The sequence below is a fragment of the Talpa occidentalis genome, unplaced genomic scaffold (assembly GCF_014898055.3).
Source record: "Talpa occidentalis isolate TD23 unplaced genomic scaffold, MPIMG_talOcc4v2.1 talOcc4.12, whole genome shotgun sequence".
NCBI classification, from domain to species: Eukaryota; Metazoa; Chordata; class Mammalia; order Eulipotyphla; family Talpidae; genus Talpa; species Talpa occidentalis.
This window is the reverse complement of record NW_023601212.1, coordinates 81,143,004-81,169,116: the sequence shown is the minus strand read 5'-3', so window position 1 is coordinate 81,169,116 and position 26,113 is coordinate 81,143,004. Positions and strand designations below refer to the sequence as shown.

At 44.3% G+C, this 26,113-nt stretch overlaps 2 protein-coding genes across 5 annotated transcripts in view; one reads left to right on the top strand and one right to left on the bottom strand.

Moving 5' to 3' along the window:
• LOC119241610 (zinc finger protein with KRAB and SCAN domains 1) overlaps positions 1-17,887 on the top strand; it is a 48,580-nt gene extending 30,693 nt beyond the window's left edge. Inside the window, exons 2-5 of one of the 3 annotated variants that reach the window (XM_037507035.2) lie at positions 952-1,031; positions 3,567-4,015; positions 4,300-4,489; positions 6,112-17,887. In XM_037507035.2, coding sequence (XP_037362932.1) covers positions 3,647-4,015; positions 4,300-4,489; positions 6,112-6,950 — 1,398 coding nt within the window. In that variant the 5' untranslated portion in view covers positions 952-1,031; positions 3,567-3,646 and the 3' untranslated portion in view covers positions 6,951-17,887. The remainder of the gene's footprint in view (positions 1-951; positions 1,032-3,566; positions 4,016-4,299; positions 4,490-6,111) is intronic. The other 2 variants (XM_037507034.2, XM_054693660.1) reach the window with 2 other exon arrangements.
• ZNF3 (zinc finger protein 3) lies at positions 8,990-24,932 on the bottom strand. Of its 2 annotated transcripts, none has more exons than XM_037507037.2 (6): positions 24,844-24,932; positions 23,007-23,123; positions 20,429-20,565; positions 18,957-19,048; positions 18,539-18,665; positions 8,990-16,655 (listed from the first exon to the last, which is right to left on the bottom strand). In XM_037507037.2, exons 3-6 carry the CDS (start codon positions 20,481-20,483, stop codon positions 15,589-15,591), a joined length of 1,341 nt encoding a protein of 446 aa, XP_037362934.1. In that variant the 5' UTR covers positions 20,484-20,565; positions 23,007-23,123; positions 24,844-24,932; the 3' UTR covers positions 8,990-15,588. The 2 variants fall into 2 exon arrangements, with proteins under 2 accessions (XP_037362934.1, XP_037362933.1); XM_037507036.2 differs by lacking the exon at positions 24,844-24,932 and adding an exon at positions 24,673-24,818.
• Between the last annotated feature and the right edge of the window lie 1,181 nt (positions 24,933-26,113).

The window sequence follows — 26,113 nt, the reverse complement described above, 5'->3', positions numbered from 1 at the left end:
TTGGAGGTAGTAAGAAGTAATTGAACTCTGGATCCCTTACACATAGAATTAACAAGATTTGCTGATGAATTAATTGTATGTAGAATGTGAAAGAATCAGAAGTGGCCAGGGTTTTAGGCCAAGAAAAAACAGGGGAGTTGTTAACAAAGATGAGCAGCTTTGGGAGGGAAAATGGGAAGGTCAGTTTTAGACATGGTGTGCTTGAGACGCCATTGACATTCTGGTGGCAGTATCAAGTGTGTAGTTGGTCCTGTGATTCTGGAACTGAGAAGATAAATTGAGCAGTTGTGAGTCTAGATGGTAATTAAAGCCTGTCTGTACTGTACTGGAATTCCTCATGGCTTTCTGAGTTTCCTAGGCCAGGTTTTAGAAAGTGGGTGGGCCAAATAGGAATATCTTGTTCTTGCTCTGCCCTCCTCTGGCTAGAGTGGGAAATTTTAGAACCACATCTGTAAAGTTATTTCAGTACTGAGGGGGCCTGCTTTTGTGCATATCTGCAGATGCTGTCAGTATTGCTACATCTGTTATTTTATGGGTAAGGTAGTGTTCAGTGCTAGTGCCTTTACTATAGGAGACTATATGGCAGTGCATCTCCCAGGCTTAGTTTTCAAATAATGTTGAACTTGAGAACTTTAGTAGTTCATTGGGTGCAGAGGACAGCATGAGGAAGTAGACCATGCTGATTTCAGTCCATCCTGTCAGAACACCTGTTGGTATCTCATGGGTTATTTCAGAATTGCGGTACAGTGGAGATGAATCCAAGAATTTGTATCCCTAGAATTCTGAACTAATTAGCAGCTGAGTATTAGTGAATTTCTCATAAAACCAGGGTTACATGTATTTAATGATGTGTGAAACTAAACACCTAATATAAAAGAGATAGCATAAATGTGGGGGGTTCCGTGTGGGTCAGAATTGATGGTTTTTGTTTGAGCTTTTCCTCTTTTTAAGGAATGAAATTGTGTTGGCAAAAGAATATAAAAAATGGAAGTCATCCATAATTCTACAACCCAGAACTACCACTGTTAATGGTTTGTCCTTTTTCCTTCATTGTGATTATGTGTATATTATGTGTGAGAGGGACTTACGATCTTTCTAGTGCTTACCCAGTCAGATCTATGGAAACTGATGTGCATGTTAGAAATTAGCATATGCGGGTTTTTATTTATTTTTATTTTTTTTATTTTTTTAAAGATCTATTTATTTATTTATTTATACAAACACTGGGTACAGTCAGAAGCTCGGGAGGGTGAGAGGATTCACCAGAGCCAGAGTGGGGAGCAGAGCAGGCAGACTGAAGTACACTGCTGAGGGGAGCAGCGGGCGGCAGGAGAGGTCTGCGCGCCATGTGGGACCCTCCTCTGGTGTCCGGGGAGCAGCTAGGGATCGAATCGGCGCTGCAGAGGCTGTGGGCAGCGCCACCAGGGAGGCCCTTATTTTATTTTTTTTAAAGATTTATTCATGCATACAAGATTTGGGGTACAGGCCAGAAATGTGGGGGGTGAGAGGATTCACCAGAGACAAAGTGGGGAACAGAACAGGCAGATCGACTGAAATACACTGCTGAGGGAGCAGCGGGCGGGCGAGACAGGAGAGGTCTGCTCCGCCAAGTGGATTTCTCTCTGGCCAGCCGGGGATCAAACTCGCAGCAGAGGCTGTGGATTGCTTCATAGTGGTGCTTAACCCCTTGCACCACCAGGAAGGCCCAGCATACTCAGGTTTTTAAATGCCCTAAGTTTGGAGTATCTGTAATTCCTGTTGCCTCATCTTCAGCTTTAAGAAACCATATTAACATTTTTATGGTCTCTACTATTGTTATAATTTCATATGACAAACACACATGTAAATTATTATCTATTTGACTCTGTGCTACTGGAATTTTTATGCTCTGGATTATCCAAATCCAGTATGGGGGCATTTATGTGATATGAAAAATGCAGCTTAAGGTTTGAAAACTTGCTCAGGAAGGCCAGCTACAGGCATGTATGATTAATTAATTTGTATTTTTCTTTCAGAATATCTTTATGAATGCCAATAATGATAGGCTTATTCTGTTGTCTGTTTAGTTTATTTCTGTCTTTCCCATTAACTTAAAAACCCCCATGAGGGGAGCGGGGTAGGGCTGTCTTACTCATCATTGAGACCATAACAAGCATTCAGTAAATGGTGAATGAACAGATTTCGTTATTTACTACAGGTGTTTTCTGTATTCTAATGCATTAAGTGATCAAAAATATTTGAAAGATTTAAAATTCAAGAGAAAAAATACTTTCTGTGAAAGCTAGAGGTAAAAAACATTTAAAAACTTAAGTATGGCAGATCTTGTCCTTAAGACTACTCCCCTGGGTCTATGTAAGCATTTTTCTTTTTCTTTCTCTTTTCCCTTTATAAACTTACTGTGTGAATAGAGGTATGGGTGAATGGATGGATGATAAAAACTTGAGTATGCCCTACTTAAAATGGATCTAGTGAAACTCAAAATTATATCACTAATTGTATTCAGTCACTTAAATATGCTAGTTAGTTCCAGTCCTCTAACATGACACCTGGTTACGCTGACCAAGCCAGTCATTTGATGAGTAAATTTTTAACATTGAAGTTAACAGTCTTAGGATTAGACAATAATTAATTAGACAATTAGATTAGGTCAATAGATAGTCTGTTGAAATCTCAAGAGTCATAAGATTCTGAAACAATTTTGAGAGCAGAGTTAATTTAAAGTTAATTTTTAGGGCCTCCCCGGTGGCGCAGCGGTTGAGCGCTGGGTTGCGAAGCTGCCCGCGGCCTCTGCGGCGCCGGTTCGATCCCCAGCTGCTCCCCGGCCACCGGAGGAGGGTCCCACATGGCGCGCAGACCTCTCCTGCCGCCCGCTGCTCCCCTCAGCAGTGTACTTCGGTCCTTCTGCCTGCTCTGCTCCCCGCTCTGGCTCTGGTGAATTCTCTCACCCTCCCGCGCTTCTGACTGTACCCAGTGCATGTATAAACAAAACAAACAAACAAACAAATAAATAAAACATGCCTCTATTAAAAAAAAAAAAAAATAAAAAAATAAAAAAAAAAAATAAAGTTAATTTTTAAATGATAATTATACTTCAAAGATTTATTTCTATCTATTTATGCATACAAGACCAGGGCTGTAGGCCAGAGGTAGGGGGATCTGGGGGAGAGGCAATGAGAGGACCTACCAGACTGGGGAACAGAACAGGCAGATGGACTGAAATACACTGCTGAAGGGAGCAGCGGGTGAGACAGGAGAGGTCTGCTGCGCCATATGGGTTAACTCCCTGGCCAGGGATTGAGCCCAGGCCACCACAGATAGCACTGAAACCCAACCCCTATGCAACCAGGGAGGCCCATAATAATTATACTTTTTAGAGAATGGAGACAAAGTAAAATCAAAGTAGGAGATCCTGAGCTGACTCCAGAGATTTTGAATAGTAATTTCTATATAGTAGTTTTATGGTAGCCATAATTTTCACAATTTCTTGTGCTAAAAGTTTGTCTATAAAGATATTTTAAAATATTTTTTTTTTTTTTGGTAATTTTATGGTAACCATATTTTCTTAGGTTTAAGGTGTAGAACCAGCAACCCAGAGGAACCAATATTACTGCTATACAGAGCCCCATCTTTAGTGAAGGGTGTATTGATGACCAAGGTACTGGGCATGGCTGCAGCTCTGGGTTCTAGGCCTCCTCAGGAGCTGAAAGTCGAGGAAAAAGGGAGGTGCCATCCTAGCCTGGAGATGTTCCGCCAGCGCTTCAGGCAATTTGGGTACAATGACACCCCCGGACCACGGGAGGCCCTGAGCCAGCTCCGGGTACTCTGCTGTGAGTGGCTGAGGCCTGAGATCCACACCAAGGAGCAGATCCTGGAGCTGCTGGTGCTGGAGCAGTTCCTCAGCATCCTGCCCCAGGAGTTGAAGGCCTGGGTGCAGGATCACAGCCCGGAGAGTGCTGAAGAGGCCGTCACCCTCCTGGAAGATCTGGAGCAAGAACTGGATGAGCCAGGACAGCAGGTATGCTGGAAGGCTTTAGTCTGTGAGAGTGGGAGGAATGCAGTCGAGGCAGGAGTGGGCTTGTCCATACAATAAGAACGGCTGGGTAGAAGTTTTCACTGAATGACACCAGGCTTCCTCTATTGTTCTTCTATTTAAACTAACCCGTAGCCTTTGGAATTAAAAGGGATGGATGTTTTTCTTTTCTTTTTCCTAGAGATTTTATATAACTCTCCTGAGATTTTCTTTCATGCTAGTCCTTAAATGGACTGTGCATAAACCAGGCCCTGCCTAATTGCTTCCAGGTCTCACCTCCAAACAAACAGAAGCCTGTGTGGGAGGAGATGTCATCTTCAGGAACAGCAAAAGGATCCCCAAGTAGCACACAGACAGAGTCTATAGATACCACTCACAAATACGAATCTTGGGGACCCCTGTACATCCAAGAGACTGGCGAAGAGCAGGATTTCACTGCAGAGCTGAGAAAGATTCAAGGTAGGGACCATCTCTCAGACCTCCACTCAGTGCACCAGGCCTTTCAAGCAGAGTCCCCTCTCCTCTTCAGGTGCGTTTCAGACAGAATCAGAAGATGTGCTCTTAAAGGGTCCCTTAAAGTGAGTTTAATAAAGGAACTGCTTATGGAGGTGTGGACAGGTTGAATGAGCCAGGAAGAGGTAATGCATGTTCATGTTAATGGTTTACAGAATGTTAGCGTCAGCTTTGAATTATATAGAAATTGTCCCTGGTGAATTCTTTCTCAACTTCTGCCTCATTAAGCTACTTTAAACCTAACTTTTATTTATTTTGTTTAATTAATTTTTATTTTTTATTGAGGTAATGTAACTTTATTTTTTAAGGATTTATTTTTATTATACAAGAACTGGGGTGTAAGCCAGAGGTGCGGGGGGTGAGAGGATTCACCAGAGACAGAGTGGGGAGGCAGATCTACTGAAATAATACTGCCGAAGGGAACAGCAAGCAAGACAGGAGAAATCTGCTGCAACATGTGGGTCAGCTCCCCACCAGGGATCGAATCCATGCCCCAGTGGCTGGGATAGCCTGACAGCACTGAAACTTCAACCTCTCACGCCCTTGCTACTTTTATCATCAAGTTATCTATTTCCCACATGTTTATGGCAACTAGAAGGGAAGTCAACTTGAAGGGAAGTCTGCATGTAGCCAAGTGATTGCTCATCATGGGGAAAGAAAGGGATTTTTGCTGCTGTGTCTGCAGTCATCAGCAGGCAGGCAGCTAGTAGGGAGTGGGCCTGGAAGCAGCTGAGTATTGATCTCGGCAGAGAAAGGAAATGGATAGTGGATGGAGAAAGAAAAAGGGGCCTGGAAGAAAGCGCCATGTTGATGAGGCTCCTGTACTCCTGGAGGGTGACGGTTCTCAAAGGGATCCCTTTCCAGAGTGAATTTCTCTTCCTCCCCTTTTCTGTGTATGTGGATGCTTATATGACTTTTAAGAAGTGTGACTGCCTAGTAAGGAATACAGCTTCAGTCTGATTCCAGCAGTAATGTTCCTTTATCACTAGGGTTCTGAGACATTATTATGTATGTTACAGCGTAACAGTTAAACCCTCATTGGAGCTAAGAGCTTTCATTCACATGAAATAAGTCTCTGCGACTAGCATAAATGGACTGAATAACTTCTTTTATTGCCTTTATGTTTAGCTTTTGTGGGAACACAGATTTTGTGAGTTTACCATGAGCCCTTTTCCCCTTAATTACCTTTTTTATTCCTTAATCAACTTTAACCCTTCAGTAATCTTTCTTGCTTATTTCTTTCTGCCCAAGCACATCTCTCATTTCCTTTGCTGTTGCCCTAATATGCTTGGTTTTACCTCATGGCCCTGTATATGGCCCTGTATATTCTTCTCCTGGCAGAAAAGCCACATAGTCATTTTACCAAAGCAGCCTCTTATAGGGGCTTGTGTGAAAGTGGTATGATAAGCTGAGTTGACTTACGTGGATCAATGTGCTGTTGTGACCTGTCATGGGAAGTAATGGGCATCCTTCTAAACCATTTATATGACCTGATGATTGTATTGCCCCTTTAAGTTTCTTCTCAGCAGGAAATAACTGACATGTCGTTATTCTACTTACTGTTTCAGATTGTAAATCGAGCACCCAGAATGAGGAATCAGCAGATAAGCAGGAAAGTTCTGGAGAATCTCATGCAGAAGGATTCCAGAGGGATATTGTTCCCATGAGTACTGCCAGTAAGTGTGAGGCCAGGTTAGAAAGGCAGTGGGTAAACCTTGAAAAGGAAAGAGGAACAAAAACCCCTCTACAAGACACAGGTTCCAAGAAAGGTAGAGAATTAATTTCTACTAAACCAACCCCAGGAGAGAGACGTTACATCTGTGCTGAGTGTGGAAAAGCCTTTAGTAATAGTTCAAATCTTACTAAACACCGGAGAACACACACTGGGGAGAAACCTTACGTATGCACCAAATGTGGGAAAGCTTTCAGCCATAGCTCAAACCTTACCCTTCACTACAGAACACATTTGGTGGACCGGCCCTATGACTGTAAGTGTGGAAAAGCTTTCGGTCAGAGCTCAGACCTCCTTAAACATCAGCGAATGCACACTGAAGAGGCACCATATCAGTGTAAAGATTGTGGAAAAGCTTTCAGTGGCAAAGGCAGTCTCATTCGACACTATCGAATACACACTGGGGAGAAGCCTTACCAGTGCAATGAATGTGGGAAGAGCTTTAGTCAGCACGCAGGTCTTAGTTCTCATCAGAGACTCCATACTGGGGAAAAGCCATATAAATGTAAGGAGTGTGGGAAAGCCTTCAACCACAGCTCCAATTTTAATAAACATCATAGAATTCATACTGGTGAGAAGCCCTATTGGTGTAATAATTGTGGGAAAACCTTCTGTAGTAAGTCAAATCTTTCCAAGCATCAGAGAGTCCACACTGGAGAGGGAGAGGCTCTTTAATTGAAATATGCATTCTGTGTTTTTGTTTTTTAAACTTTAGAATATGAATGATAAGGAGAAGCCCAGTAATTGTGATTTAAACCCTGGTGGTAGATTTTGTTTCACTTGACATCAAGGAATGTCTGAGGAATGAGAGCTCAGGGCTCTGAGCACCTCAGAGCTCAGGACTCTGAGCACCTCAGTAGGAGGGAGGTGCTGGATTTCCTGACAGGTCTGTGGATTCCTCACTCTCCTCCTAGCTGGGGCAGGTTCCCCTCACCACACTTCCAGTCCTATAAATCATGCTGGCACTGCCTTTTGTATAGTGTACCCAGTATAACTAAGGAAGAAACATTAAAACTGTTTAACTGTTTTAACATATATTCAAGAATTATGATTTGTAAAGAATTGAGCCACTTTGAACAAAATTTAATCTGACTGAGAATAAACTCACGACATCTTAGAATGCCTCAGGACTGTTATTATAAGTAGTATATTGGTTATTGAACACTATTCTAGAGAAAGAACTATTCCAGCTGGTTTAACTTTTGGAAAATGTGGATTTGGGGTAAATAGTACTTGTATTACTCGTGAACATATTAGGAAATTGAGCTAAAGTGTGTAGAGTAGCTGCATCTAGATCTACATTGTGGTTATTTTCCCTACATACTGAGTATGGGTTTTCTCCACCACTGGGAACATTTGGTCAGCATCGGTTGATTTTGGTAATGTATGTTCTCTCTCTGCCAAAGTCTGAAAATCTGACTTTAGAAGCTTCCTTCTTCTAAGTTCCAGAAGTCAGTAATATGGCAGTCCATCCTGTCTTTTCCCATCGACTGCAGTCTCTGATGTCTTCAGCTCCTTCTCGCTATCCGATAATGTCTCTTGGCCAGTAGTTCTTCCTGTTTTCTAGAAACCCAACTGTTCTGCTCCATCCTCCTTTCACTCTTTTTCTTCATACTATGACCATTTTTTTTCACCTCTGATTAGGAGTCACTGAGGTCGCCTTTTTGTCTACTGCTGCAGCCAGTTGACAGGCAGACCTGACCTATCAGAATTAGGAACAGCAAGATGTCGTATACCAGTTCTGATCTCTGCGACTGCCCTATATGTTATCCAGGGATCAGATTAAACTACAGGTAATAAGTCTTTATGCACCAACCAGATAGATTAGAGAAAGGCTCATTACTGAAAAAGCATTGTTCTTGAAATTTGAAATGTTCTTAATCAGGCTTCCCAGTGATCTGAATATTCTGCCAGCACCTCAGACATTTCATGTGAGCTATCCTATTTGGATATTTACCATGGTGAATGCCCCTTCAGAATTTAGTAACTGGGCAGCAGCTGATTATCTTTGTATAGTGCCCGTGCTGGAGCTGCTCCAGATGAGGAAAATGAAGCAGGCCTCCTACTTTGGTGAGGTGGATGGGCCCCAGGCTGTGCTGCCTCTTCACTTCCTGACACCTAGCAGTGGGCATTGCTAATAGATGTTGCTATAAGACACAAAGATCTAGGGCCTCCCTGCTGGTTAAATCTTAGTTTGATCACCACTATGGCCCGAGTTCCATACCTGGCCAGAGAGCTGACCCACATGGCACAGCAGACCTGTCTTGTCTCCCCACTCCTACCCTCAGCAGTGTATTTCAGTAGATCTACCTGTTCTGCTCCCCTCTGTGTCTCTGGTGAATCCTCTCACCCCCCACACCTCTGGCCTGCACCCCACTTCTATACACACACACACACACACAAAACCCAAACACAAAGATCTATACGTTGTTTTAGCTCCCATAGGTCTATCTGTCAACCAAAGTCATCCTCAGGTCTTGTCTCCGGACTTTCAGCCTTCTTTGCAGGCCACTTGTGTAGGCAAGTTGTTTGCCATGGCTCAGGAGGCTGTGAAATCCTTAGGTCACTTCTCACTCCACACGCAACTGGTGCCAGACAGATTGCTTCTGCTCTGCTCACCGGATTTCCCTTCATGCTGGTCTGTAGGGCCACTCCTTAGTAAAACCACAGGATTGTGTGTGTTTTCTATGATGGTAATGAAATAACACAAAGAGGTACTTTTTTAAAACAATATAACTTTATATAGATTCAAATTTTAACATGGTCTGACTGGTCTAAAATCAAGGTGATAGCCCCAGTTTGTTCCCTTGTGAAGTTCTTAGAATCAGATTCCCTGCCTTTTCTAGCCTCCAGAGGCTGTATTGCCACTATCCCAATAATGTTCAAGTTACAGAACTATTGCAATAAGCTATATACTTCTACCCATGAGAAGTGAGACTCATAGTAATTGTCATGCTACATCATGTGGGGTGGCCATTACTGCACTTCTTACCAGGCTCCCTTTCTTACCATCCGAAGAATGGCCTTTTTTGGAATCCCATACTGAAAGCACAGTTCCTAGGGCCACTTCCATACCAACTGTCATAATTTGGATTTCCCCCAGAAACAGCCCACGACAAGCATTTGGGGGCAGATAGCTCATGCAAGGAGGTGACTGGAGGGAGTAGAATCGAACACTAGTTGCACAGTAAAAGATCAGACATGATTAATAACTGTCCAGTCTCAGAAGGTGGAAGCAACCAGGCTTGGCTCCAGAATCACTCCTCAACAGTTTGGGGTTAGTCTGAGCCCATGCAATGTTTTATAAAAACATGGCCATTCCTGATTGCTAAATTTTGTTTCTTTGAAGTTTCTTGTAATGAGAACTCTAGTGGTAGTTGGTAGAACTAAATGTCAAATATATAGTCCATACAGACATTTTTTTTTTAAGATTTATTTTTTTATGCATACAAGAATTGGGGTGCAGGCCAGGGGTGGGTGGTGAGAGGATTCACCAGACAGAGTGAGGAGCAGAACAGGTGGATCTACTGAAATACACTGCTGAGGGGAGCAGCAGGAAAGGTCAGCTGTGCCATGTGGGTCAGCTCCCTGCCTGGGGATTGAACTTGTGCTGCAGTGGCTGGCAATAGCTTGATAGTCATATCTTTAACTCCTGCACCATGGGGGAGGCCCCATGAACACATTTTTATCACATGGCAATACAATGGAATCAATCCTGTAGGAGTGTTTCCTCCCACTCCGTTACTGCTCTAAGATCGCCCGAGGAAGGTGGCTCAGCGCTAGGGGTGGTGTGTGTGAGCTTCCCGGCTCTTCCTCCTTCCTTCTCTTTTTCGGACCCGCCTCTCCCAGCCCCTCCCTGCTAAAAGAGCATGAGAACCATCGAGTTGACTAAACCTCCAAAGCCCCAGAGGGACCGAAAGCGAGGGGCGGGGGGTTGGTTACTCCCCAAGCAGGGGTCTTGCCGGAAATGATCGTGGAGCCATTGTTTGTGCTTGTCAGGCAGCCACGCCCGCAGACAGAAAGCCAGTTTGTCCTGCACTTTGAGTGCCCCGAGGCATGTAGAAAAGGGGGTGCTGGCCTGTGGTGCTGTCCGGCCGGGGTCTGACGGGGTGGGGTTGAGGCCTGTGCTTTCAGTGCCAGCGGGCCCCGCCCACCCATGTGGTTGCTGCGGGTGCCTTTGTGCCCGAGCTCTGGGCTGCTTAGGAGACCCCTGGGTTTTATTGATGAATTTTTGCTGGCCAAGGCCCCATCTCCACCCGAACTGAGTTGAGAGTTAGGGCCTGCATTTTAAATATTGAGGTTGAGCCCAGTGGTGGGTCGAGTCATTTAAATCATAATTATCAAGATTCTGAAATAGCAAAATCCAACCTGTGACGAGAAAGTCCTAAAGCCAAATCTGGACCAACTGGGACCGGTTTCAAGACTTTCAGGACTCCTACCTGTCAGATGTTCATGGTTATAAAAATTAGCTCCTAAAACTTGTGTTAGTATGCTTATTTAAAGCCATAATTTTTTTCTAATTTAATGCATGCTGACTTTAAATTAGTAGCAAGGAAATAGCGTTACAAAGTAAACACCCATCATAATTTTATACTTAATATTTGCTGCTGACTCTTAAATTTTTTTTAGTATAATCTATATTATATATATACATAGATAGACGTGTATGCCAGTGATTGTGCTAATGTACTGGGATAATGGGATTATGCTGTTCTGGACTCTGCATTTTCGAAATATAACTGTATCTTGGGCCTTTTTCCATGTCAATGAATACGTAAGAACCAAACATTCTGATGATCACAGGGTTTATTTAGGTATCTTATGGTTAATATTTGGAATTTTCTAATTATTAAAAACACCAATTTGTACATGGTTCTTTGCAGGCTTATAGAAAGAAGCATTTCTGTATGACAAATTCCTAGAAGTGGAGTTGCTTTAAATAGTGTACACTTTTGTGTTGCCAAATTGCCTTCCAAAATATTGAGTCAATTTACACTCCCTCCACAAGTGGCTTGTGCTTAGAAAAGCATCTTGTGCTGAGAAAAGCCTTCCCCATTCTAAAATTATTTAAATTGTACACTAGTAATTTTTAGTGACTTGTGTCCTTGTTTTTCAAAATATTGTGAAATACATTATTGTCTTTTATCTGTATGCTTGAAATAAATGCCTACCACCTATTTTTGCCAAACCTTTCCAGATAAGATTTACAAAGTAATTATTTGTGCAATTCAGGGTACAAGTCAGCAGATGCAGGAGCTTTGAAAGCATTGTTTTTCATCACTTCCTACTCACCATGACTTCACTGATAGTACATCAGTTTCTTCCTACTAGTTGATCTGAGCATTATTTTCATGGGACCTTTTCATCCAGCCATCTATACTAGGATGAACCAGGCAGAAATGGGAGGGAGGGGTTGCAGCAGTATTTCATGTTACTGGCTAAATAATTACATCTTACTGATTCCTTCTGACCCAGCCCCAGTAATTTTGTGACTCCCTGTCTTTGCTTCCACTGTTCCCTTGGTTTGTGCTGCTCTTGCCTCCCCCCTCAAATAGTGAAATCATGTTCACTAGGTGAAATCGTCATCTAGGAGTCCTTCTATCACAGCCCCACCTTAGGCTACACTCCCCTTATCCCAATCAGAAATGTCTTTTTATCTTCCCTGACTACCAGACCCAGCTAAGATCTGCTCTTCCAAAGACTTATTTCTTAACAGACCTTTAGCTTCATAAACTTAAGATAGGATTGTTTGCAAATTCTTGAGATTCTAAGCATTTCCTTATGTTGTCTCAATGAGGTGGTAAATTTTCTTGATAGGAAACTATATACTTTTGCTTGCCCTTATACCATCTAGCACAGATCTGGGAGCACAATCATTTGATAATGCTTGCTGGGGCCTCCCTGGTGGCACAAAAGGTGTAAGTCTCAGCACTATGAACTATCCACAGTCATTGCAGCCCTCTCCTTTCTCGCCCGCTGCTCTCCTCAGCAGTGTATTTCAGTCAATCAGCCTGTTCTGTTCCCCACTTTGTCTGATGAATCCTCTCACCACCCTCCCCAGTTCTTGTATGCATACATAAATAAATCTTTAAAAAAAAAATATGCTTGCTGACCCACTGCTAGAAAAGCCAGAGTAGGCGTGACTACTAAGCCCTTGACCTCAGTGTCCTCATCTGTAAAATGCTCAGGCATCCTGGATCCTATTAAGGCCTCTGAAGGTCCAGGTGGTGGGAGACCTGCATTCCCAGGTAAGAGACTTGAATGGCTATTTTGTCTGACCCCCAGCTGGCTATATTGTCTGATGCAGCTGCAGCACCGATGTCCTCTGGAATTCCAGACCCCTAAAAGGAAACCTTATGTAATTATGCTGTGGGGAAGTCAGTTAAGCCCAGCTAGGCTCTTAGAGGGCATATCAGAGCCATAGACTCTGGAACACTTTAGGACCTTAACATCTAAGCTGGGAGAAAAGATGTGAATGACACTTAAGAGAAAATGCAAGATGGTACAGACTTGTGAGATACCTGAAAGCAGATCCCACCTGTCTGGCGGGAAACCACTAAGATCTCTGGCTGTAACATTTCAGTTTAGTTCCTGTTTCTATTATTCTTAGCTAATGACGTCTGTTCCTAGTTCTGTTATCACAAAGTCCAGTATCTAAAAATAAATGCAAATTATTTGCAAGTTTTGCCTTTAATGGTCTTTTCAAGGCCTGAGCATTTGGGAGAAGCTGGCAGAGAATGTCAATGAGCAGCCCCCAGATTGAACTTCTGGAGAACAGGAATCATTTCATGTATCTTTGGACCCCACCACAGGGCTGTGCCCTGCTCTATAGAAAAATTAGTGGCTGTGTGCTTACGTGATCACATGTGGCTGTGTAACAGGTGAAGTCTGTGGGTGTACATGTACATTTGTCACCAGTGGCCAGGCCTTGAAGATTGTGCCTGGCCTGTTAAACTTCCAGGAGGAAATGCCACTAAACCTCATTAGTTCAGTTCTTCCAGAAACACCTTCATGAAGCCCTGTATGTCTTTCTGGCATTCATGAAGGATCAGAAACTAGAAACCAGAAAATGTTACTTGAAGGTATCCAAATCTGATGAAGAGCTGCTGTCTAGGCCAGTGCTAGGGTCACAGGAATAGAGAAGGTAGGATGGGCTAGACATGCTGACATACTATAGGAGGGATGGAGACGCAAGCCATGCAATCCACAGGTTTTTGGCTTGGCTGGCTGGGAAGCTGGTGATTCCAGTAACTAAAGCAGGGAAGACACAAGGTCAAAGGGGCAGAAAAGGGGCTGATCCTTCATGTAGTGACTTCTTCACCTAGTAATTTTACCTGTTTTAAGGTCTTTTCCAGAGCTATCCATGAACCTCCACATAGATGGCCATGCTCACCCCCACCCCAAACTGTCCTACCTGGAGCCTTCTCTCTTTTACTACAGATCACATCCTCCTAATGTGAGCCCAAACTGATCTCCAGGAAGTTTTCTCCAATCACTTTTCCTTGACCATTTCTTTCTTCTTTGTGTAAACAGTTAGGCTCTCTCCTCAGAAGTCATTTTACAGGTCTGCCCTGGGTCTAAGAAGCAGGCACTACTACTAAGTGGCCTAGTGAGTCTATTATGGATAGTTCATGGACTACAGTTTTGTGAAATTAAGTCACCTGTAAATATGTAGTGATACCAAAGAGCACAATTTTGTTAAGTTTCATTCTAGCTTTAAGAAATTGCAAACTACTAGGTGGTCAATTACAGTATGATTCAAAAATTTTCAGAGACCAAAGTTCCAGATCATGCTCTCATTAGGTTTTCATAACCATAACATCCTCCATTAGCAGTAAAAAAATACAGTCTAAATGTACCCATTGCCACCCAACATCCAAGTACACGCTTGTCAGGGGCCCCATACCCTATACTGTTCTAGTTTTGGTCTCTGCCTTAAGTATCATTCTGTGCAGAATGATATGCAGCACATAAAATCCCACATGTGATTATGAAGGTGGGAGAGACTGTGAGGATGACTGTGGAGTCTGGCAGTACTAGAGGAATACGATGGAGTCCTGAGGGAAAGAGAAATCACATTTGAGTAAGAGAGCAATGGTTGTGTGTAAAGATTCCATCGACAACCAGTTTCCTGTTTAAACTGAAATTAATTTGGCCCCTGCACAAAAACACAATCTTTCCTTCTGAAAAACTATTTTGTTTAATAGTGCACTTCGTTTATGCTACAGGATGAGCAGGATTGGAAAAACATAATGAGAGGTCATCCCCTCAGTTGGGAAAATTCGGGGAGCTCCAGCCTAATTGAGCAAGGAGCCCTGATACCAGCTGCAGGTCACGGCTTTCCTTTTCTGGGATTTGCTCTGTTTGCATTCATACTCGGCCGTTGAAGAGTCAGAGGCAGGGTTAGGAGAGGTCTGGCTGCCAGGACCCAGTGTCATTAGGTTATAGGTGAGAGGGCAAGGCAAGCTGAGTGAACTCCTTAGGAGGATTCTTACCAAGGGGTTTACATTAAGCTGCTTTTCATCACAGGAGTGGCAAAAGGGGAAGAGGAGGTGCCAATGCTAACTACTTCTGATCCTCTCCCTAATGTTATACTCATGGATTCGATGGATTTCCCAAATAGTCCTATCACAACAGAGGAGAGGTCCTCCAACAAAACTGCGCGACTGCTCTTGGAAATGTAGTCTTGCTGCTCCAGGAGCCCTAAACAATAAAATCATCACAGATAACCTCTCTTGGGGTCTACCCTTGACTCCAATAAAATAACAAATCCCTCAACACCAAGTCTTTATAACCAATAAAGTCATGAAACAAAATGCATATCCCTTATCAAACCTTAAAAGCTGGATTAGGAACAGACTCCATTTGAAATACAACCTCCATTCCCCCTCCACAGCAAGTAACAGGTCCCAGAATGTTGTTTCCACTGTCTTTCTGTGCTGACTGTACTGACTCCAGCTACAGGAATCCTTGGAATTTTATTCCTACTGTGCTTCCAACCCCACCGTGGGAAGGATCCTCTGGTCTAGTGCAAACTCCCTTCCAAGATGGAAGGGGGTTGGTCCCAGAGCTTCCCTCTACTCCCAGCACTTGATATGCAACTTGCCTCTCAATTTTTCAAGCTGGTACCATTCCTGGGAAAATTGACTAGGTTGCTAATCAGTATACCAGCACGAATTGCCCAGTATGCCCCATTCTCTAAAGTGAAGGGTTTGAGCTGGAAGGACACATCCTAAGTTGTTCATCCTTGTATAGTAAGGCAGGAGCTCTTTAGACTCAGAGGAAATGAGGAAAATAGGTATGTGGCTCTCTTTCATGTAGACTCTCTGATATTTAATTCAGCAGAGACCCTGAGAGAACTTTTGCTCATGCCCATTACATTCAAAGGCTTCTCTCCAGTGTGAATTCTCTGATGGCGAACAAGAGCTGAGCTGTACCTAAAGGCTTTCCCACACTCACTACATTCATAGGGATTCTCCCCTGTGTGGATTCTTTGATGCTGAATAAGGCCTGAACTATAGGTAAACTTCCCTCCACATTCCATACATTCATAGGGTTTCTCTCCAGTGTGGATTCTCTGGTGTTGATAGAGGTGTGAGCTCTGGCTGAAGGCCTTCCCACACTCATTACATTCATAGGGCTTTTCTCCAGTGTGGATTCTCTGGTGATGAATAAGAGTGGAGCTCCGACTAAAGGCCTTCCCACATTCATTACAAGCATATGGTTTCTCTCCAGTGTGGATTCTCTGATGGTGCGTAAGGGTGGAGCTCCAGCTAAAAGTTTTTCCACACTCATTACATTCGTAAGGTTTCTCCCCAGTGTGGATCCTCCGATGCAGAATGAGAGCAGAGCTGCAACTGAAGGTCTTCCCACAGTCGTTACATTCATAGGGCTTTTCTCCAGTGTGGATTCTCTGATGCTGGATGAGGTGTGAGCTCTGGCTGAAGGCCTTCCCACACTCACTACATTCATAGGGTTTTTCCCCAGTGTGGATTCTCTGATGTTGAATAAGGTCTGAAGTTCGATTAAAGCTCTTGCTACATTCATCACATTTGTGGGGTCTGTCTCCCACAGGATGTCTCTGATGTGAAATAAGGTTGGGACTCACAGTGAAGCTGTTCCCAAAATCATATTTCTCACTTCTCTCCCCCATGGATGTGAGCTTTTTCTCAACTGTCACTGGACCATAACCTGGTATCTTCCTATTCAGTCTTTCCCCAGAGGAGTTCCCCAGCTTCCTCTTTAGACTGACTTCTTGTTCATAGGCTTCTTCAAACTTAAGACCCTTAGAAATGTCCTTTTGGAATCTTCTCAATAGCACCCCATGTGATCCTGCATCTTCAGAAATGTCTTGATCATGCTCAGTTCTGGTCTCACCATCTAGCACAATACAAAATACAAACATCACCTGCTCCTTGTGGAAGACAAAAAGTCAAAACCAGAGCAGGAAAACCATGTAACTAATGTTTAATGGGCAAATCCACACGCTTCTTATCTATCTGCATGCAAAGAGGCTGCCTAAGCTGTGTGCACCTAAGGCAGAGTGAGAGAACTGCATTGAAGAAATAGGAGGGGAGAAAGGAGGCAAAATCCAGGTTAAAAGAACGAGGGTATAGAGAAAGCTGGGTATGTAAGGAGAGGAGGATGGATCAGGGAGAGGCAGGGAACCAAAAATGGAAGAGAAAGGACATGTTTGATGAAGCAACAAAGTCCTCAGAGAGGCCAGAGAATAGAGATATTGCTGGGGAGATGATGATTGCCACTGCAGCTGAAAAATGACAACAGAAAGCAAATACAAGAAAATAAGCATAGACAGGTGTTGACAGAAGTGGGGAAGGGAGCAGAGCAGGAGGAAGTAATCAGGTGAAGCCATAGCGAGCCCTAAGGCCCCAGGCAAAAGGAGCAATCACATGTGCAGTCAGTCATGTGGGCCCAATCTGGGGATGTGGCGCGTGACAGCTGCTCGTCTCCGGGCCCGGGCTATGCTGAGACATGAGCATGTGTATTAACTTTCATGCCTGACCTTTCTGTCTCCATGTCTTTGGGGTTTTTTTCCAACATTTAATTTTTGGGATTGGCTTTGGGTTTCTAAAGGGAACTTTAGGCAGAGAACATAACTGTGAATTGTTCAGAGAGTGAATGTATTTAGTTTGTCAGTATTTTAAAGATAAAGACAGGCCAATGAGAGTAAGGAACAGAGATAGCCATTTTCCCCTCACCTGAACAGGCACCTGTCAGTTCTCATCTCCCTTCAAACCCAGGACCCTCGGCTCTTCCTTTCACTTGATCACTCCAGTTAAGAGATCAGATCAAAATTCAAAATGAGAAGCCTGCTCATGGGGAAAGACATGGAACAAGGAGGTTTATCCTGCTTATACCAAGCAGTCCAGGCCTCAATTCCAGACCCAAGATCTGCAGGGGACAGAAAGGAAATGCACAGGAGGCCTCAAAGGGAGTTAGAAAGACCCGCTGGTACTGCACAGGAAAAAGTTCTCAGTGAGGGCCTCCCTGGTGGCCTGTTTCCGGTAAATCCTCTCACCACCCTCTCCAACACTGCACTTCTGGCCTAAACCCCTGTTCTTCTATGCAAAAAAGTAAGTAAATTCTTAAAAAAAAAAAAAAAAAAGAGGATGTTCTCACTGAGAATGGGAAAGATGAGGAATAGCCCATAAAACAAATGTTAAAATGTGAATTGCTGCTACAAGAAGTTGAAATTTCTGTTAGAGCAGCAGCTGCACCAGGTCCTGCACAAAGCAACTGGTTCATGGAGGTAGTTCAACAGAGAAGGGGAGGAGCTAAAGAGTTCCAGAATGTTCACTCGGGCAGAGAGTAGTACCTTACAGGAACAGAAATCCCAATACGTTAATCTTTTGGGTAAGTCTGGGTTATTAAGTCCTAAGATTAACATAGAAAAAAGTATAAAATTTGGACTTACAAGACCACAGGGTTAGAGTTTTGCCATTCACTAGCTACATGACTTCTTATAAAAGCACATAAAACATTTGGCTTCTCTTTCCTCACCTACAAAATGAGGATAATACTAGCTATCTCCATTGCTTTGTTGCTTTGGGGATCAAGTGAGAGACTAAGTGGGAAAGTTCTTTACCAGCTGCAAAGTACCATTACTATTAGTATTACTGTTAGAACTTTCTGAGACTCAGCCAATACTTAGCTTATTATTTTCAGTGACTCAACTGTTACTAGCCAACAATGAAGCATATAAAGCCAAAGGAGTTATACATTGAGCGAGCGTAACTGCTTACCCAGTGAGAACACATTCCCGTAATTCTCCAGCATCACATCCCTATAGAGGTCCCTCTGAGCAGGCTCCAAACGCTTCCACTCCTTCCGGATGAAGTACACAGCGACATCCTCAAATGTCACCAACTCCTGAAACAAGATATTCTCACATGCGATATCAGGGTGAGAAGCAGGACTGGCAGCGCCAAAGTGTTAGTTGGATGGGGTTGAACAATGCTTATTTGGGAAGTGGGGAATGGGTGGTTTAGGTAGGGAAGAGAAATGAGAGATTGGGACAGACAGTAAAGATGATTATTTAGTAGGAAAGGACATTGTTCTGACGGGAGGAACTGTGGTTTAGGGTACTGAATGGGATGTTACTACACAAAAAATTTCTTGTACATAATGGGATAGAAAGGGAAAAAGGGAACCACAACTCACCTGGGACTTGGCCTTTAAGAGTGCAGCTGCCAACATCTCATCCCCCAAGCTGTCCTTGTTGGAAAATGCAGGAACTTTTGAGGAAGGAAGAGCTGAGGACAATAAAGCATCCATGAATGACTATCTGCTCTCTGATCACCTAACCTCCCGAAAACTCATGGGATCCTGAAACTCCTGCTTACTTCCCTAAGTTCACTTCCTCTCCGGCTACTACAGGTGCTTAAAACAGGCACATTCAGTGTGGGTCCAGCCTGCATGAGGAGACATGTCCAAAGTCCTAGTAATTCATGGTCTCCAAATTTGCCCCTTTCTCTCCAGTCACTGTACTCTCAATGAAATGTGCTCCATTCTACCATTAGTGACATGTGCCTTTGTGTCCGGTCTCCCAGCTTTGCCAGAACCATAGGCCATCCTGTTCATGTGCCTCCCAATCACTCTCCACATCTCTGAACTCAGACTCTTGCATGAAGTTCCTTTTGGCCTCAGGAAAAACAACAGTTTCGCGCAACCCTGCTGAAAACATAACACCCATAGCTCTTCTCTTCCTCTATCCCCAGATACAATTTACAAATCACGAAACACTACAAATGTTTTCTGTTTCCAAGCTTGATCACATATTGTTCTAACTCTTTTAAGATTATAGATTTGTCCCCTGGAGAATCTAAATCCCTAAAGACAAAAAAGTCCTTAAATACTTTTTCTGGTAAGCATGGCAATAATAACCATTAAGACAAAAACTGGCACCAAAGTCAGTGGGACAGTTTATAAAGCAAAATATAAATACCTTGTGGCTTTCCACCTATTTTATCCTTTTGCTGTGACCTGCAAAATAATTCCCTAAAGCCTCCTCTAAAGAGCATCTAAAGAGCACACAGTAGGACTATGAAGCTGACTTAACAGTTACAAAGTATGTATAAAATGGAATTCAGTGACTGTCACAGTTTTCTTAATCCTACATGAGGTACCTACAACCCTCAAAAATACCTCAGCTATAAAAGTGACCAAGCTGTACATTAATGATTGGCTTCAGCCAACCTTCCCCACTAGGCTGTGAGATACTGAATGTGAGGACTGTGACTTATCCATGTCTAGCTCTAGTGGCTAAGCCTAGTGCCTGGTGAATAAGATTCTTCAACATGGGCCTCCCCGGTGGTGCAGCAGGTTAAGCGCAGCACTGTGAAGCTGTCTGCAGCCTCTGCAGTGTGGGTTCGATTCCCAGCTGGCCAGGGAGATTCCCACATGGCATGGCAGACCTCTCCTATCGCACGCACTGCTCCCCTCAGCAGTGTATTTCGGTCGTCTGCCTGTTCTGCTCCCCACTCTGTCTCTGGTGAATCCTCTCACCCTCCCACGCCTCTGACCTGTACCCCAGCTCTTGTATAAAAAATAAATAAATCTTTTAAAAAAAAAAAAAAGATTTTTCAACAGATGTTTTGCTGACCGAATAAGAATGAATGAATCCCATTCCTTACCACCCTCGAGCAGGGCCTGAGGTTCCTGAGATACACAACCAGCCTGAGTTTCCATGGGTGGGCTAGAAGTCCTGGGTCTCTGGTCTCCTATTTGCAGACTCAGCAGAGCACAGATTTTGAATGAAAATAAGGAAGTACTGTAGAAGCAAAAGTTTCAACAGTCAAAAATATTAATTAAAAAAAAAAAACAAAAAAAAAACAGTACCTGAATACAGAAAGAGAAGAACTAGCATTTTAGTTAGTATTCAAGAACAGTAAGAGGAAATGCAGCAATTGGAACTAGTCTTTTATAGTCTGGTGAATATATAGTCCTGTGTCCTTAGCAATGGAGATACATTCTGAGAAATGAGACACTAGGCAATTCTGTTATTGTGTAAAATTATACAAACCTAAAATGTTACAGCTTACCACCCACCAAGGTTACACACAGGGACCACCACTCTAGATACAGTCTGTTGGAAATGTGGTTTTCTGGTGCATTATTCCCTGTAATGTGACTTCCTGTAAGGATCACAAAAAGGGTGCAAGTTCCTCAATATCCCACCTTTGCCCCACCAGCACCCTGAGTGTGTTTATAACAACAGTGCCACATGATGACATGAACAGGATGATACTGGCTTCCAACTCTACATAAACAACTAAAGAAACGAAGAAAAATCAGAAAAATGAGTGTGCACAGATAGATTGTCAAATGTGTATGGATCCCATCAACTGTCATGAATATTTGGGAACATGGATAAGCTAATCATTTACACAGGGGAGAGAGGGGGGAACTCATAAACATTAGAATTGATAGGAGAAAAAAACATACGTAGGTTTCTAGCTACTAAATTTAGGTTTCATGCTTAGAGGAAGAGGGGTCAGGACAGAGCACCCAAATCCCAGACAGCAAAGAAAGTTCACATGAGTTCTGTCCCACTTTAAAAACCGTGAAGAAACAACATCTCTCACAGAACTAGGCCAAAGAGCTCAGAATCTTACCTCCCTTTTCTTTCTAAGACAGTTTTTTGCTTCCAGTGTCAGTCAAAGGTGAGCTATTATACAGGAACTTGGGCCCTTTCCTCGAGCAGATGCATTACAGAGAACAGGTGTATATGTTCACCAGGGTCTAAAAGCCTAGTCCAGGTTGCTTTGTTTCTTCTCATTTATAAGATATCAGACAGCCTGTATTTTATTTCCCTTTATCATAAAATATTTCACTAGATCAGAATGTAAATCCCTGAAATGGGAGTTTTTTAAAAAACCGTAAGATGATTTATTTCTCTGTATTTTATCTCTATTGACATCCTTCTACCCAGTTGCTATGGTAATAAAGAAATCTGTTCTCTTGACTCCAGTGAATAAAAGGCAACATTAATACTTAGATTACGGTTTGGATCTCAAAGTTTCTCCTTCACACCCTAATGCTGGAGGCTGGAGCAAAACTCAACAGACCTAGAACAGGTTAGGAAGCCACCAGGGCATCCTTCCTCAAAGGCAAGGGCAGAAGGAAAACCCCCCCGGGCATTGTCCACCTCTGTTCTTTCTTTATTTGCTCATATAACAAAGTTTTGCTGAGTACCAATTATATTGCAAGGCCCTATAGCAAGACCTGTTTTTTTTTTTTTTTTTTCATACATACATACATACATACAAGCACTGAGTACAGTCAGAAGCACAGGAGGGTGAGAGAATTCACCAGAGTCAGAGCAGGGAACAGAGCAGGCAGAAGGACCGAAGTACACTGCTGAAGGGAGCAGCGGGCGGCAGGAGAGGTCTGCGCTCCATGTGGGACCCTCCTCCGGTGGCCGGGGAGCAGCCGGGATCGAACCAGCACTGCAGAGGCTGCGGGCAGCTTCGCAACCCAGTGCTCAACCGCTGCGCCACCGGGGAGGCCCAGCAAGACCTGTTTTTATTACACTTTTCATTTAAAGTCCACGGTGTTAAGTGAGGATTTACTATATAGAAAGGAACAAAAAAAATCAGGAAAACAAAAAGTATCTGCTTCATCATTACAGATCTTGCATTCACAAAAGACTTAAAAAGGGGAGGAGCTCTATCTGAGAGCTGTGAGATCAGAGTGTGCTAGTCTTTGGCAGCAAGGGGTAACAGAGTGCCAACACAAGTGCCTCCACAGTGAAAGCACTGAATCAGGGGTAAGACCCACTGACAATCACAGTGCCATACCCACTTGCCACCATCACCCTCCCAGCTGGGTCCCTTCAACTCTTTTGTTTCTATCAACCAATTCACAATATCCAGGACTGTTTATAAGTAGACACCCCCAACAAATCAGCTCTTTGTCCAAACCCTCCTCAGAAAGGAAAAGTCAGAGACTCTGACTCCTGAAGAAAAGCAAAGCTCTCTCCTCACAACTGGATTAACCGAAGCTGAAACTCAAAGGCATATTGTTGAGAACAAGTGCCCAGTGTCAGATCAGTAAACAATGTTTCTCATAGAAAGAAAAAAATCTTCACTGTGCGCCCACAGCTTCAGGTCCATGCACAACTTGCCCTGCTCCAATGCCAACCTCTGGCCCAGGATCTGCTCTGGGGACAGAGAGAGGTGACCTGACAGAACAAGTCACAGAAAGCTTTACCTGCTGGACTCCTTCCCTCCTTCAAGTTAGTCCTCAGAAAGCCAGCGTAGCAATTACTGGGAATTTGGTAGCCTCTGTTCAAGTTTCTTGGAATTCTGACTTTAGCTGATGCAAGTGCTGTGTGATTAAGGGGGGGAAAGGGAAATTTTTAGTGTTTATGTAAACTTTACTTCCTAGTCATTTAGAGGTAAGACAAAATGGGGCATATACTAATAAATACCAATTAAAGACCAAAACTGGTAATAACTGCATTGTACCCCTGAAGAGAGCTAAAAAGGAATTGAAGATTATCCAGATCAACCTCTACCCTGTGTAAGAAACCCTTTGTCAAGTTCCTATCTGCTTGTTGATAGCCTGCTAGATACTCAACAACTTCTGCAGCTTAGCATTAGAGAGGTGTCCCGACAGAAAACTGAAAATCTACCCCTGTGGACCTTCACCTCAGAGGCCCAGTGCCCATGAAATGTGACAGAACAGTCTCTTTCTATGCCGCCATCCGTACAATACTTGAAACCAAATGTCACCAACTTATCACAAATTTCTCTTCTTGAGGACAAATACCGTTTCTCTAATCATTCCATAGACTTCCCGTTCATCAGCCTGCTTGTCCTCTGCTTACACGTGCCCACAATGCATAAACACCGGTCTGTGTTCAATGCCACTTCAAAAGTGGATCAAACAAGGTGTCTAACACAAATGAAAATGAGAGCCACAGTTTTGTACCACTCCCCAACCAAGATTCGACTTACTGGGTGCCAGGGGGATTATTCCCGAAATCTGAGTTTGCACTCCCTTCTAGAACGAGTTCTAACTGCGTACACCTCGTACAACTCATTCTCCGATCCTTCTCTTCTGCCTCGGGCACAAATAAATCTGTTAACATCAAATAAAAGCGCCTCCGAGATCTACCAAGTTAGGCTCACTGTCAACATCTGTTTCAGAAGGACGCCTCTACAGTCACATAGGAATTGATGAGAATTAAATAAAACTAAAATTAAAACTGGGACTGGCACCCCGTTAACACCCTAACCACCGGCAATGTTTCCAGTAAGCTGGTGCCCATCCCAACGCTTCAACCACCTACCATATTTGCTTACCCACAGCCTTAATAAAAAGCTTGCTTTCTTTTTTCCCTGAGAACTAAAGTACCCAGCACTTGCTAAACTGAGCAAAAAGAAACCACAAAGCAAAGGAAACTAAAGTATAAAAGCTCGATTCTAGCTCCTGTCACTTTGCAGTCACTGACTTCTGCAGTCTGCCCGACTTCTGGCCTTTCCTCCCTTGGAACGTACTTTCAATAAACTTTGCTTTACTTCTAACCTCTGTGGATTCTTCCACAAACCGCGCCGAGCTAACCTGGACCCCTGTTCACCACAGCGGGAACTTTTAAGTGCTCGCCCCGGACGCTGTTTAAGTCACAAAATCAGAGCCAGGGCCCCTTTCCTTGCCCCCCACTCCCATCCCCCAGCGAAAGCCCCTTTTGGGGGCGGGATGTCCCAGGGGAAAAGGCGTCGGGGACCGCTTCGGGGGAGGGAGCGGAGCCTCCCGGGTCCCTGCTCAGAGCGGGCCTGGGGACCCCGCGGGCCTCGGCGGCACGGACACCACCCCCATCCCGGGCGACCACAGCCTCCGTGTCACCGCGAGCCCCGGGGGCGACCGGACTCACCCTGGGGGCAGGGACGGGAGATTTGGGGGGCCGGACACGGACCAGGCCCCGTTGGACCCTGTCACAGACCTACACACCAGGGACAGAACAAAGAACGGAAGTTCCCCCAGTTTCGCTTCCGGGTCGGCACTGCTCACCACCCACCCCATTCCCGAGCCCCCTCACGCCCACATGTTCTCTCTAGGAACATGGGAGGACTTCGTCTCTCAGTGGTTTGCTGACTCCGGGGTTCGGATCGGTCGCAAGGGCGCAGGGCCCGAGCGCTGACGCGGCACCGCGGGACTTCCGCCCCTGCCGCCGCCGAGTGCGCGTGCGTCCTGCCCACCCGGCCTGGCGGGGCGCCGGCGCGTCGGCCTCAGCGCGCATGCTCGGGGGCTCGCGGCTGGGGGACGCCCTCTCTGGAGACACCGCGGGGCTGGCGGCAGCGTTCTCGAGCCGACGCGCCGCGGACAGGTGTCTTGAAGAATTCATCAGTGTGAAAAATTCACCCTTATTTGAAATTGCCAAAGCAAATATGCATGCGCTTCGTGTACAAATGCACCCTTTAAATGACCACTCTGAGGAAAACATTCCAACCCATCGAGAGAGTTCACACGAAGACACAACCAGTGCAAGGGGTAAAATGCTTGAGGGAGTGAGGATAGCCGCTTGCACGGTGATGCCCTTCCAGGAGGCACTAGTCGGTGTCGGGAATCAAATCCTTACAGATGATAGACCAAAGGGGACTAACACGGGAATCCCGACTCCCCTCTGGTTTGACTTCAGGTTTGGTTTTTTTTTAAGGTTTATTTATTTATACAAGAGCTGGGGTACAGGCCAGATGTGCGAGTGGGTGAGAGGATTCACCAGAGATAGAGCAGACAACAGAACAACCAGACGGACCGAAGACACTGCTGAGGGGAGCAGCAGGTGAGACAGAGGGCGAGTCTGTCGCACCATGTGGGTATCTCCCTGGCTGGCCGTGAATCGAACCCACGCTGCAGAGGCTCCAGACAGCTTCACAGCACTGTGCTCAACCCACTGCAGACCCGGTTTGATTCCAGTTTTACCGCATACACCCGTGGATGTGTATGTGCAGCCACTCAGCTCCTCCAGTGCAACGGCCCTTACTCTTCCGGTAACTTCACTCTGTTAACCAAAGCTAGCAATTAAGTGGGTACCCCTCTCCCTGGGCAGAAAGACAGGAGTCCGAAATCAGCTTTGGTCCTGAAGAAAGTACCCAGGAAAAATGCTGTCTTTGTGAAAAAGCAGCATTTTGGAAACTACTGCCTCCAGACAAATCACTAACTTCAACGAGCATCAACTCCAAACTATGTGACATAGCTAAAACTTCCAGTTCCCAAAAGAGATAATTTGAAATAAGTAGGGTGAACTTTAACAGCCCTCTTTGTTTGGGAAGCTTTCCTAGAACTATCTGGAGGCTATTTTGGGGTTCACATCT

What these genes read in the sequence shown, in the direction of transcription:
- ZNF3 (XM_037507037.2), bottom strand. Translation starts at nt 20,483, where the DNA reads ATGGAAACTCAGGCTGGTTGTGTATCTCAGGAACCTCAGGCCCTGCTC. An exon ending in TCTTAAAGGCCAAGTCCCAG is followed by an intron (nt 18,666 to 18,956) that starts GTGAGTTGTGGT and finishes ATCTTGTTTCAG; the next exon opens with GAGTTGGTGACATTTGAGGA. An exon ending in CGGGAATGTGTTCTCACTGG is followed by an intron (nt 16,656 to 18,538) that starts GTAAGCAGTTAC and finishes GTATTGTGCTAG; the next exon opens with ATGGTGAGACCAGAACTGAG.